This window comes from Megalobrama amblycephala, linkage group LG23, assembly GCF_018812025.1.
Source record: "Megalobrama amblycephala isolate DHTTF-2021 linkage group LG23, ASM1881202v1, whole genome shotgun sequence".
NCBI lineage: Eukaryota > Metazoa > Chordata > Actinopteri > Cypriniformes > Xenocyprididae > Megalobrama > Megalobrama amblycephala.
Window position 1 is genome coordinate 560,192 of NC_063066.1, and position 13,956 is coordinate 574,147.

Consider the following 13,956-nt stretch of genomic DNA (forward strand, 5'->3'; position numbering starts at 1 on the left):
GTAAACACAAGAAAATAGACATTATCCTATATTTATTAGATTCTCAGTGCAGGTTTTTGAACTCATGAATGAGACATTAGAATTTCGTTGATGTTTAAAGTGGCCATCATAATCCTGAAACTATGGTGAGACAATTGCTCTTGGATGAAACAGTTCTCATGCACTGCTGTTTCATTAAGTGTTTGCACTTTGTTGTGCATTCAGAAGTCACTGGAAAGGATCGGTCACTCACAGGGTTTTGGACTGGCTGCAAGATCTCTGCCTGTACGGTTGAACGTTCCCCACGTGAGCTGCCCAGACTGATGATTTTTGTTGTAACTTCTGTAGGAAATGAAGATGTGCTCCAGTTCTAATGAGGGAACAGAGAGAGAGTGTATTTAGAAAGCTCTTTACTTTCCATGTGATTCTCAATGGATTCCGACACAAGTCTCATCAATGCTGAGATATTTACACTTCTGTAGAAAATGTAACTCACTTGTATGAAGCCAAAAAGGTTCACGGCAACATCTCCAAAGATATTTAACGCTGACACTTTTTCCAATGGTATACGGTGCCTGAATGTGTACTGCTCCTTGCCATTCACGTATACCTGATGATCCAAAGCAACACAACTCATGTGAGGACAAGTTCCTAGAGTTCTTTTACGGATGTGCAGTGACTCATACAAAACACATACCTGATATCCTTCAGATTTGATGACGATGAACATCTCAAAAGCTTGTCCCTTTTTAAAGGGGTTATCAGAGAAACTTTCCTCAGCTCCCCATTTTTTGTTCCCGAAACTGTTCATGACCACCTTTGAGCCCATTCGAGGGTTGAAGTGGAAAGCAATGTCATCGTGACTGGACTGCCCAGTCTTGAAATTTATTTCAAACCTGCATAAAAAGTTCAAATATGATAAGCACTCAAACAGTAAATTGTTTTTGTCCAATTTCCTAAATTACAACAAAACAGTTCCTTACTTGTCAGCATTAGTGGGAACAACTCCTTGAAAGTACAAGGCCATGCCTTCTCTCAGTCCTCCAGAAATTGGGCCCACATAAGGAAGGATCTGCAGTAAACACAAGAAAATAGACATTATCCTATATTTATTAGATTCTCTAGTTGCAGGTTTTTGAACTCACTGGAATGAGACATCTAGAATTTCATTGATGTTTAAAGTGGCCATCATAATCCTGAAACTATGTGGTGAGACAATTGCTCTTGGATTAAACAGTTCTCATGCACTGCTGTTTCATTAAGTGTTTGCACTTTGTTGTGCATTCAGAAGTCACTGGAAAGCATTGGTCACTCACAGGGTTTTGGACTGGCTGCAAGATCTCTGCCTGTACGGTGGAAAGTTCCCCACGCAGACTAGTGATTGATGACTTGACTTTAGTAACAAATGAGGATGTGCTCCAGTTCTAAAAGAGAGAGTGTATTTAGAAAGCTCTTTACTTTCCACATAATTCTCACTGGATTCCAACACAGTATCATTCATTGTGCAACATTGCATCTGCTGATAAAAAAGTAAATTACTTGAATGAAGCCAGAAAGATTCACGGCAACATCTCCAAAGATATTTAACGCTGACACTTTTTCCAATGGTATACGGTGCCTGAATGTGTACTGCTCCTTGCCATTCACGTATACCTGATGATCCAAAGCAACACAACTCATGTGAGGACAAGTTCCTAGAGTTCTTTTACGGATGTGCAGTGACTCATACAAAACACATACCTGATATCCTTCAGATTTGATGACGATGAACATCTCAAAAGCTTGTCCCTTTTTAAAGGGGTTATCAGAGAAACTTTCCTCAGCTCCCCATTTTTTGTTCCCGAAACTGTTCATGACCACCTTTGAGCCCATTCGAGGGTTGAAGTGGAAAGCAATGTCATCGTGACTGGACTGCCCAGTCTTGAAATTTATTTCAAACCTGCATAAAAAGTTCAAATATGATAAGCACTCAAACAGTAAATTGTTTTTGTCCAATTTCCTAAATTACAACAAAACAGTTCCTTACTTGTCAGCATTAGTGGGAACAACTCCTTGAAAGTACAAGGCCATGCCTTCTCTCAGTCCTCCAGAAATTGGGCCCACATAAGGAAGGATCTGCAGTAAACACAAGAAAATAGACATTATCCTATATTTATTAGATTCTCTAGTTGCAGGTTTTTGAACTCACTGGAAATGAGACATCTAGAATTTCATTGATGTTTAAAGTGGCCATCATAATCCTGAAACTATGTGGTGAGACAATTGCTCTTGGATTAAACAGTTCTCATGCACTGCTGTTTCATTAAGTGTTTGCACTTTGTTGTGCATTCAGAAGTCACTGGAAAGCATTCGGTCACTCACAGGGTTTTGGACTGGCTGCAAGATCTCTGCCTGTACGGTGGAAAGTTCCCCGTGACGCAGACTAGTGATTGATGACTTGTAACTTTAGTAACAAATGAGGATGTGCTCCAGTTCTAATGAGGGAAAAGAGAGAGTGTATTTAGAAAGCTCTTTACTTTCCACATAATTCTCACTGGATTCCAACACAGTATCATTCATTGTGCAACATTTGCATCTGCTGATAAAAAGTAAATTACTTGAATGAAGCCAGAAAGATTCACGGCAACATCTCCAAAGATATTTAACGCTGACACTTTTTCCAATGGTATACGGTGCCTGAATGTGTACTGCTCCTTGCCATTCACGTATACCTGATGATCCAAAGCAACACAACTCATGTGAGGACAAGTTCCTAGAGTTCTTTTACGGATGTGCAGTGACTCATACAAAACACATACCTGATATCCTTCAGATTTGATGACGATGAACATCTCAAAAGCTTGTCCCTTTTTAAAGGGGTTATCAGAGAAACTTTCCTCAGCTCCCCATTTTTTGTTCCCGAAACTGTTCATGACCACCTTTGAGCCCATTCGAGGGTTGAAGTGGAAAGCAATGTCATCGTGACTGGACTGCCCAGTCTTGAAATTTATTTCAAACCTGCATAAAAAGTTCAAATATGATAAAGCACGATTCAAATAACAGTAAATTGTTTTTGTCCAATTGTCCTAAATTACAACAAAACAGTTCCTTACCGGTCAGCATTAGTGGGAACAACTCCTTGAAAGTACAAGGCCATGCCTTCTCTCAGTCCTCCAGAAATTGGGCCCACATAAGGAAGGATCTGCAGTAAACACAAGAAAATAGACATTATCCTATATTTATTAGATTCTCCAGTGGCAGGTTTTTGAACTCAATGAAATGAGACATTTAGAATTTCGTTGATGTTTAAAGTGGCCATCATAATCCTGAAACTATGGTGAGACAATTGCTCTTGGATGAAACAGTTCTCATGCACTGCTGTTTCATTAAGTGTTTGCTCTTTGTTGTGCATTCAGAAGTCACTGGAAAGGATCGGTCACTCACAGGGTTTTGGACTGGCTGCAAGATCTCTGCCTGTACGGTTGAACGTTCCCCACGTGAGCTGCCCAGACTGATGATTTTTGTTGTAACTTCTGTAGGAAATGAAGATGTGCTCCAGTTCTAATGAGGGAACAGAGAGAGAGTGTATTTAGAAAGCTCTTTACTTTCCATGTGATTCTCAATGGATTCCGACACAAGTCTCATTCAATGTTGAAATATTTACACTTCTGTATGAATTCTAACTCACTTGTATGAAGCCAAAAAGGTTCACTGCAACATCTCCAGTGATATTTAACGCTGACACTTTTTCCAATGGTATACGGTGCCTGAATGTGTACTGCTCCTTGCCATTCACGTATACCTGATGATCCAAAGCAACACAACTCGTGTGAGGACAAGTTCCTAGAGTTCTTTTACGGATGTGCAGTGACTCATACAAAACACATACCTGATATCCTTCAGATTTGATGACGATGAACATCTCAAAAGCTTGTCCCTTTTTAAAGGGGTTATCAGAGAAACTTTCCTCTGCCTCAAATCCACCGTTCCTGAAGCTGTTCATGACCACCTTTCTCCATTCGAGGGTTGAAGTGGAAAGCAATGTCATCGCCCTCGGACTGCCCAGTCTTGAAATTTATTTCAAAACTGCATGGAAAGTAAAATGTTAAAGCAATTGATTCAAATAACAGTGAATTGTTTTTGTCCAAATTGTCCAAAAAACAAAAATTCCTTACCGGTCAGCATTAGTGGGAACAACTCCTTGAAAGTACAAGGCCATGCCTTCTCTCAGTCCTCCAGAAATTGGGCCCACATAAGGAAGGATCTGCAGTAAACACAAGAAAATAGACATTATCCTATATTTATTAGATTCTCCAGTGGCAGGTTTTTGAACTCAATGAAATGAGACATTTAGAATTTCGTTGATGTTTAAAGTGGCCATCATAATCCTGAAACTATGGTGAGACAATTGCTCTTGGATGAAACAGTTCTCATGCACTGCTGTTTCATTAAGTGTTTGCTCTTTGTTGTGCATTCAGAAGTCACTGGAAAGGATCGGTCACTCACAGGGTTTTGGACTGGCTGCAAGATCTCTGCCTGTACGGTTGAACGTTCCCCACGTGAGCTGCCCAGACTGATGATTTTTGTTGTAACTTCTGTAGGAAATGAAGATGTGCTCCAGTTCTAATGAGGGAACAGAGAGAGAGTGTATTTAGAAAGCTCTTTACTTTCCATGTGATTCTCAATGGATTTCGACACAATCTCATCAATGTTGAAATATTTACACTTCTGTATGAATTCTAACTCACTTGTATGAAGCCAAAAAGGTTCACTGCAACATCTCCAGTGATATTTAACGCTGACACTTTTTCCAATGGTATACGGTGCCTGAATGTGTACTGCTCCTTGCCATTCACGTATACCTGATGATCCAAAGCAACACAACTCGTGTGAGGACAAGTTCCTAGAGTTCTTTTACGGATGTGCAGTGACTCATACAAAACACATACCTGATATCCTTCGGATTTGATGACAGTGAACATCTCAAAAGCTTGTCCCTTTTTAAAGGGGTTATCAGAGACACTTTCCTCTGCCTCAAATCCACCGTTCCTGAAGCTGTTCATGACCACCTTCTTCTCCATTCGAGGGTTGAAGTGGAAAGCAATGTCATCGCCCTCGGACTGCCCAGTCTTGAAATTTATTTCAAAACTGCATGGAAAGTAAAATGTTAAAGCAATTGATTTCTAATAACAGTGAATTGTTTTTGTCCAAATTGTCCAAAAAAATCAACAACAATTCCTTACCGGTCAGCATTAGTGGGAACAACTCCTTGAAAGTACAAGGCCATGTCTTCTCTCAGTCCTCCAGAAATTGGGCCCACATAAGGAAGGATCTGCAGTAAACACAAGAAAATAGACATTATCCTATATTTATTAGATTCTCCAGTGGCAGGTTTTTGAACTCAATGAAATGAGACATTTAGAATTTCGTTGATGTTTAAAGTGGCCATCATAATCCTGAAACTATGGTGGAACAATTGCTCTTGGATGAAACAGTTCTCATGCACTGCTGTTTCTTAAGTGTTTGCTCTTTGTTGTGCATTCAGAAGTCACTGGAAAGGATCGGTCACTCACAGGGTTTTGGACTGGCTGCAAGATCTCTGCCTGTACGGTTGAACGTTCCCCACGTGAGCTGCCCAGACTGATGATTTTTGTTGTAACTTCTGTAGGAAATGAAGATGTGCTCCAGTTCTAATGAGGGAACAGAGAGAGAGTGTATTTAGAAAGCTCTTTACTTTCCATGTGATTCTCAATGGATTTCGACACAATCTCATCAATGTTGAAATATTTACACTTCTGTATGAATTCTAACTCACTTGTATGAAGCCAAAAAGGTTCACTGCAACATCTCCAGTGATATTTAACGCTGACACTTTTTCCAATGGTATACGGTGCCTGAATGTGTACTGCTCCTTGCCATTCACGTATACCTGATGATCCAAAGCAACACAACTCGTGTGAGGACAAGTTCCTAGAGTTCTTTTACGGATGTGCAGTGACTCATACAAAACACATACCTGATATCCTTCGGATTTGATGACAGTGAACCATCTCAAAAGCTTGTCCCTTTTTAAAGGGGTTATCAGAGAAACTTTCCTCTGCCTCAAATCCACCGTTCCTGAAGCTGTTCATGACCACCTTCTTCTCCATTCGAGGGTTGAAGTGGAAAGCAATGTCATCGCCCTCGGACTGCCCAGTCTTGAAATTTATTTCAAAACTGCATGGAAAGTAAAATGTTAAAGCAATTGATTTCTAATAACAGTGAATTGTTTTTGTCCAAATTGTCCAAAAAAATCAACAACAATTCCTTACCGGTCAGCATTAGTGGGAACAACTCCTTGAAAGTACAAGGCCATGCCTTCTCTCAGTCCTCCAGAAATTGGGCCCACATAAGGAAGGATCTGCAGTAAACACAAGAAAATAGACATTATCCTATATTTATTAGATTCTCCAGTGGCAGGTTTTTGAACTCAATGAAATGAGACATTTAGAATTTCGTTGATGTTTAAAGTGGCCATCATAATCCTGAAACTATGGTGGAACAATTGCTCTTGGATGAAACAGTTCTCATGCACTGCTGTTTCATTAAGTGTTTGCTCTTTGTTGTGCATTCAGAAGTCACTGGAAAGGATCGGTCACTCACAGGGTTTTGGACTGGCTGCAAGATCTCTGCCTGTACGGTTGAACGTTCCCCACGTGAGCTGCCCAGACTGATGATTTTTGTTGTAACTTCTGTAGGAAATGAAGATGTGCTCCAGTTCTAATGAGGGAACAGAGAGAGAGTGTATTTAGAAAGCTCTTTACTTTCCATGTGATTCTCAATGGATTTCGACACAATCTCATCAATGTTGAAATATTTACACTTCTGTATGAATTCTAACTCACTTGTATGAAGCCAAAAAGGTTCACTGCAACATCTCCAGTGATATTTAACGCTGACACTTTTTCCAATGGTATACGGTGCCTGAATGTGTACTGCTCCTTGCCATTCACGTATACCTGATGATCCAAAGCAACACAACTCGTGTGAGGACAAGTTCCTAGAGTTCTTTTACGGAATGTGCAGTGACTCATACAAAACACATACCTGATATCCTTCGGATTTGATGACAGTGACCATCTCAAAAGCTTGTCCCTTTTTAAAGGGGTTATCAGAGACACTTTCCTCTGCCTCAAATCCACCGTTCCTGAAGCTGTTCATGACCACCTTCTTCTCCATTCGAGGGTTGAAGTGGAAAGCAATGTCATCGCCCTCGGACTGCCCAGTCTTGAAATTTATTTCAAAACTGCATGGAAAGTAAAATGTTAAAGCAATCGATTGCAAATAACAGTGAATTGTTTTTGACCAAATTGTCCAAAACAATCAACAACAATTCCTTACCGGTCAGCATTAGTGGGAACAACTCCTTGAAAGTACAAGGCCATGCCTTCTCTCAGTTCTCCATAAATTGGGCCCACATAAGGAAGGATCTGCAGTAAACACAAAAAAAAAATAGACATTATCCTATATTTATTAGATTCTCCAGTGGCAGGTTTTTGAACTCAATGAAATGAGACATTTAGAATTTCGTTGATGTTTAAAGTGGCCATCATCATCCTGAAACTATAGTGAGACAATTGCTCTTGGATGAAACAGTTCTCATGCACTGCTGTTTCAATAAGTGTTTGCTCTTTGTTGTGCATTCAGAAGTCACTGAAAAGGATCGGTCACTCACAGGGTTTTGGACTGGCTGCAAGATCTCTGCCTGTACGGTTGAACGTTCCCCACGTGAGCTGCCCAGACTGATGATTTTTGTTGTAACTTCTGTAGGAAATGAAGATGTGCTCCAGTTCTAATGAGGGAACAGACAGAGAGTGTATTTAGAAAGCTCTTTACTTTCCATGTGATTCTCAATGGATTTCGACACAATCTCATCAATGTTGAAATATTTACACTTCTGTATGATTTCTAACTCACTTGTATGAAGCCAAAAAGGTTCACTGCAACATCTCCAGTGATATTTAACGCTGACACTTTTTCCAATGGTATACGGTGCCTGAATGTGTACTGCTCCTTGCCATTCACGTATACCTGATGATCCAAAGCAACACAACTCGTGTGAGGACAAGTTCCTAGAGTTCTTTTACGGATGTGCAGTGACTCATACAAAACACATACCTGATATCCTTCGGATTTGATGACAGTGAACATCTCAAAAGCTTGTCCCTTTTTAAAGGGGTTATCAGAGACACTTTCCTCTGCCTCAAATCCACCGTTCCTGAAGCTGTTCATGACCACCTTCTTCTCCATTCGAGGGTTGAAGTGGAAAGCAATGTCATCGCCCTCGGACTGCCCAGTCTTGAAATTTATTTCAAAACTGCATGGAAAGTAAAATGTTAAAGCAATCGATTGCAAATAACAGTGAATTGTTTTTGTCCAAATTGTCCAAAAAAACCCAATTCCTTACCGGTCAGCATTAGTGGGAACAACTCCTTGCAAGTACAAGGCCATGCCTTCTCTCAGTCCTCCTGAAATTGGGCCCACATAAGGAAGGATCTGCAGTAAACGCAAGAAAATAGGCATCTGCCTATATTAACAAAATTCTTATTGTAGGCTTTCTTTTATTAGGGGTGTAGTGCTGAAACCCTATTGTAATTGTTAAATTTTCTAAGGATCAGCATTCTCCCCTAAAAGTGATCGGGCAGACCAAACCGTAAATCATAGAGACTTGAAACTTTGAGTGCTGGTATTAATCGCACTGCGTACAACGTCACCAAGGCTTGCACCAATCGGCCTGACTGAGGTGCTACAGCAGCCAAAAGTATGAAATGGCTCATAACTCCTGAAACATTAGGCCTAGGTTCAAGTGTCTTCTGTCATTGGAATCCTTGGCTCAAGTTGCAATTTTGATTTACGGTTGCTAAGGGCCGGCAAAACAAACGATGAGGGCGGAGCCACTTTCACTAAAATGGCTTAAACTCAAGAACAAAATGAGATATTTGCACCAAACTCTGTACATGTGAAAAAAATCAAGTCGATTGGACACTAGGTGGTGCTACAACTTGAAAAAAAAAAAACATGAAAACAGCTGTGACTATGCAACCTTTAGTCCGATCGACTTGAAATTGGACATGTAGTGTCTTGGTCCAAGGGAGCATGATAGTCTATGAGGACATAGGTGTATCTCAAAAAACATGGTTGCCATCAGCCAATGAAATTTGAGCACCTATTAGACAAGGTTAACTTAGGCCAATCAGAACGAAACTTGGGCATGTTCGACTCATGGTCCTAGAGGTCTGTAAGAATTTTGAAATAAATCGGCCACTAGTTGGTGCTAACGAATTTTACTACTCTGTAATCACATGGTGTTTCACAGATCCACAAAATATGCATTTGATAGATCGCCTCATTCTGAACAACTTTGCCTTTAAGAACCAAAGCTGTCAATCAAATCGTTCATTAATTATTTGTGAATATGTAAAAAACCTACTTTTGTAAACTATTCCTAGGTTTTCCGCCCGATTAAAACAAAAACCAGTGCAGGACAATTCTCTGGACTGTCTAGATCAATAATTATCAAAACCAAAGTTGAACTTTACCCTTTGGGTCGCTATAACAGGGTCATTTAGAAAATAGGTGTGGCTAAATATACTCAAAAGCCTATAAATCGTTAACGAAAACTCAGAACTTTAGAAGCACATGCAGCATATGACTCTAAAGAAGCATGCCAACTTTTATGGAGATCGGACCATAGGTGGCACTTTAACTGTTAAAAAGCTTTAGAAAGAAATTTTTAATGGTAAATTGCCTGTTTTCGATGAAAATGTATATAACTCTGGTTGTGGTCGACTTATTTTCACGGGAGTCACATTCTTAGACTCCTGAATCCTTGCAGAGTCAAACGATATCAAACATGATTGGTTTCACCTTATTGTTTGTCCTATGTTATGATTTAGTGCTTAAAAAACTTTTGCGAATATCTTCAAAACCATTGAAGTCTGACCGAGATGAAACCAGCGTAGGAAACACGGAACCTAAGTTGGTATACTAAACAAAAATGCCCAAAAAGTGTGTATATATATATATATATATATATATATATATATATATATATATATTATACACACACACACACACACACACACGTGTCTATAACTTTAAAGCAAAATGAGATTTTTTCATCAAAATTGGCACACATATGTATGGACACACTCTAAGGACACCCAAAAACAGTGGTGGAGATTGGGCATTAGTTGGCACTATAACTGTCATAAAAATTTTTCCTTAGTAAATTGCCTGAAACTGTCATTTGGTGCCACCAGATTCCAGTAGAAGGCCACTAATTTAGTTCAAGGTTTTTCAAGATTTTGCCATTTCAAAATCCCTTTTAAACTATATAAATCCTAATAATAACATTACAAATCAAATTTTGTCAAGGTTTACCACTTCATATGTTCATTTGTTGTATGTTTTTGCAATAATATAACATTACAGTTACATTGAGACTCGAAAATATGATTTTTAAAGGGGAAACATGGAATAAGCATTTTCTTACATATCATTGATTTCAAATATCCATATATGCAACAAAACGTGTGTGTAAGCACGTTTAATTAATGGAGTTAACATGGAAAATGTACTTGAAACAGAGAACACTTTTAAAATGAAAGTGAGCCAATAAGTGGTCCTCTGCTGACACCTGCTGTTTAAAAGTCATTTTGTCATAATACTCACTAATATTGTTCTACAATTCATATTTAGACTTTATAAAATCACTATCTTAACATTTAATACCACTTTTTTGGTAAAATTCATCACTTCAGTTCAGTTCAGAAAACATTGTTACCCATCATGTATTTCAAATACTAAATCTACAAGAAAATATGTGTGTGCCTGTTTGTTTATGTGTGTGTGTAAGCATGCTTAGTGAGTATCAAGTATCATTGTTTAAGCCTTTTCTTTCTCTGTGTTTAAGCACATGGCATAGCTGTTCCTTCTATGAATTAAGTGGTTACATACTTGCTAAATAAAACTTAATGTCTTTTTATGCATATGTGCTTAAAGGCCTTAAATGCTTGAACCCAGTTAAATGCTGCTTGCAGCTTTGATTATTATTATTATTTTAAATAGGCATAACAAATAGCAAAACTACTGCACTTTTTTTTTTTTCCACTGCTGTTTCTTTTAGTGCTTGCACTTTATTTCGTTCTGAGTCCCTGGAAAGTTTCTGCTACTCACAGGATTTTGCACTGGGTTGTTTAGTGAAAGTTCAGCCGGTGGTTGGATAGCTGACAGATTATGTTCGGCACCCATCAAAGACCAGCTTCCATTCAGCACAGATGAATGTTCTTCAAAAGTCATAGTCCCATTCTGTGAGTGGATCATACTCACGCTCTGCCCAAAGATGGAGGATCCAGCAAAGTTCTGTAAAAGCAAGACAGTAAGAGTTGAACAACACAAACATTTGCATCATGTCTACTGATATTGTTTTTTTTTCACACATTTTTTTTAACAACCTTTGCTGTATTTTATTTAGTGACATGCATTTTTAAAATATTCCAGGTACTCTTCCAATTTTGCAGTTATAGAATACTCTTGTATATTACAAACCAAATAAATTGCGATTTATAATTGTTTTGGATGGAGTATCGCATGTTACACTGCAAGACTGATGGACATGATCAGAATACTGAAGCATTTATCTGTCTCCAGTATCATATTAATTAATATGACATTTAATTAATGTAGAGTGTAAAAGAGGAGGAACACTCACCTCAGTAAACACCACGTTTGTTAAAGAAACCTCTCCTTCAACACTCAGAGCGATGACACGTTCCAGAGATATACGATGCTGAAATCGGCCAACTTCGCATCCGCTCATATACACCTTCAGATTGAAAATGACTTTATTCAGATATCTTATTTTATTTCTTTTAGCTTTTGCACGGTGCACGCATTGAAAAGATCAAAACACACCTGATAATTTTCAGAATTTACGGCAATGATCAGATCAAAGCTGCTCCCCTGTTTTAAAGGTAATTCCAGTTTCTCCTCTTTTCCCCATGACCCATTTTGCCGGCTGTTTAGGACTGTGCAGTTGCTGCTAAACTGGGGTTTGATTTGAAAGGCAATGTCATCTCCTTCAGACTCCCCACACTTCAGATTGACCACAAAGCTGCAATGATTAAAGACAACGTGGAGTGAACTATTTATTCAAACAAACTTGCGTTTCTATTCTCTAGTCTTGAAAAGAAAGATTCACCTGTCAGATCCAGAGGGAACCGCTCCCTGAATGAAGATGGCTTTCCCAGCTTTCAATCCTCCAGAGATAAGACTCACATAGGGGACGCTCTGCAAAAAGTATTCTGCCTGTTATGGATGGTAAAGTTCACAATGTAGATGGCTAATATAAGTCAGGAGTGCAGGAAAGGCTGAGGGATCACTCACGAAGCCGGAGATGGTCTGGAAGCTTGACTGGAACGATGACTGAAACGTAAAGCTCATGTTGTCGGCCACTCAGAAGGATGATGGGCTGATGCACAGGTGGATTCTAGATTCGGGATGAGCGTTGCAGGTGGTGGTCTTGGGTTTATACTCTCAGCGGGTGGGAGTGGTTCAGCCTTCAGAGCGCTTTTAGCCACAAGGCATTTCAAAATTAATAATGGATTCATTTTAGCTTAGCAACCCAAAGGCAAAATTTCAAGCTATAATGGATGAGATTATTTGCATTCTCACAACAGTTTTGCCCAAAGCCACGTTGTGCAGCAGTGTTCAACGATTTAAAGCATTTTACAGGCGACTTTTCCAGTACTTTGGATTTTGTTGTCTTAAAATATAACACTCTTTGCATGAAGAACATTACATTATGTCAGGTATTCTCAAACTAGGGGTAGGGAAGGAACCGTATATAATTATAGTCCCCTGAATTCCACAAAACCGAAAGACTTTCTGAACATATATAGGCTTTTTTTTTTTTTTTTTTTTTTAAGAATTAGGGAGAATCAAAGCATTCTTAATAATTGTCATTTTGTTAATATTAGGCATAAAAAAGTAACTGTAATCTTTAAAATGTAATATAATCCAACTAAAAAGTATTTAATTTTTGGAATCTGATTACGTAATGAAGATTACATTTCCAGAAAAGTTTTTGTAAAATGCAATAAAATCAAGAATCAGATTTGTTAATTCACTTTAACCATTATTTAACTGACAAAAGTACGAAGAAAAGATTTTCATTGTTTTTATTGACAGACTTAATTGTATTTTGTAAACATAAACAAATTTTGGTTTTGATGGCTGCAACACACTCCAAAAATTTGGGACAGAGGCAAAATAAAAGTGAAAAGATGACAGAATATCCAAGTTAAAAAGCATACCTGCAATCACATTTTTTTCTGTAACATTTTGTTTAATTGTAGTAAACTACTAAATGAAACTAATAAAGGTTCATTGTCAGTCCAGTACATTATTTACCTTGCAAGGCCTAATGCATCTGAGCAGCTGAGCTCCAGGTTAGCAAGTTAGAATATGAAAACAGAGATAATGCATGTTCCCTCGTTTTGAGCTTTGCAGTTTTTCAAACCAACCTATAATAATGCATCAACCATTCAATGTTTAAGCAAAAATCCATCTTTGAATGCTTAAATGTTCCAGTCATCTATGTTAATCTACTACAGCATGCATTTACTATTTTTTTCTACAGCTGACAGAAACAATGGTATTGTTAAATTTTTCCAAGGTTGTGTCTCTCCTCGTTGTTAACAATATATTGATTAGTACTAATGAACATAATGCAACATAATCCCAAGAAGTAGCGTGACAGTTGTGTAATTTATAGCATATGTTGTGAAATTTCAACTAAACCTGTTCCAGCCCGAGGGCAGACCTGTGACTTTGATTATCAAATGCTTTGTTCAGTCAGCAGAATTTTCACAAGGTTATAAGTGAAAAGCACGACATGCAGTATCCAGGATCAGAACATAACGCTGTTCTTTCTTTGTGCCGTTCATTTCTAAAATG

The 13,956-nt window shown here is 38.5% G+C and overlaps 2 protein-coding genes across 2 annotated transcripts; both read right to left on the reverse strand.

Annotated features, from left to right (window-relative positions):
- Positions 1–106: 106 nt before the first annotated feature.
- On the reverse strand, positions 107–5,039 carry LOC125259488. Its single transcript, XM_048177138.1, has 15 exons — positions 4,908–5,039; positions 4,707–4,820; positions 4,465–4,581; positions 4,134–4,222; positions 3,848–4,025; positions 3,647–3,760; positions 3,403–3,519; positions 3,072–3,160; positions 2,778–2,976; positions 2,577–2,690; positions 1,296–1,403; positions 963–1,051; positions 677–875; positions 476–589; positions 107–349 (listed from the first exon to the last, which is right to left on the reverse strand). Exons 1-15 carry the CDS (start codon positions 5,037–5,039, stop codon positions 107–109), a joined length of 2,016 nt encoding a protein of 671 aa, XP_048033095.1.
- LOC125259089 lies at positions 4,965–12,507 on the reverse strand. The gene is made up of 19 exons (XM_048176478.1): positions 12,385–12,507; positions 12,200–12,288; positions 11,914–12,112; positions 11,711–11,824; positions 11,176–11,361; positions 8,405–8,493; positions 8,116–8,314; positions 7,915–8,028; positions 7,673–7,789; positions 7,339–7,427; positions 7,045–7,243; positions 6,843–6,956; positions 6,601–6,717; positions 6,270–6,358; positions 5,975–6,174; positions 5,774–5,887; positions 5,532–5,648; positions 5,202–5,290; positions 4,965–5,106 (listed from the first exon to the last, which is right to left on the reverse strand). The coding sequence occupies exons 1-18, from the start codon at positions 12,439–12,441 to the stop codon at positions 5,211–5,213; spliced, it is 2,283 nt and encodes a 760-aa protein (XP_048032435.1). The 5' UTR covers positions 12,442–12,507; the 3' UTR covers positions 4,965–5,106; positions 5,202–5,210.
- Between the last annotated feature and the right edge of the window lie 1,449 nt (positions 12,508–13,956).

Coding starts and splice junctions, on each gene's coding strand:
- LOC125259488 (XM_048177138.1), bottom strand. CDS start 5,039: ATGGAGAAGAAGGTGGTCATGAACAGCTTCAGGAACGGTGGATTTGAG. Junction 4,821..4,907: donor TCAAATCCGAAGGATATCAG/GTATGTGTTTTG, acceptor TTGGATCATCAG/GTATACGTGAATGGCAAGGA. Junction 3,520..3,646: donor ACCTTTTTGGCTTCATACAA/GTGAGTTAGAAT, acceptor TTCCCTCATTAG/AACTGGAGCACATCTTCATT.
- LOC125259089 (XM_048176478.1), bottom strand. CDS start 12,441: ATGAGCTTTACGTTTCAGTCATCGTTCCAGTCAAGCTTCCAGACCATC. Junction 12,289..12,384: donor TCCAGACCATCTCCGGCTTC/GTGAGTGATCCC, acceptor TACTTTTTGCAG/AGCGTCCCCTATGTGAGTCT. Junction 8,315..8,404: donor GTTCCCACTAATGCTGACCG/GTAAGGAATTGG, acceptor CTTTCCATGCAG/TTTTGAAATAAATTTCAAGA.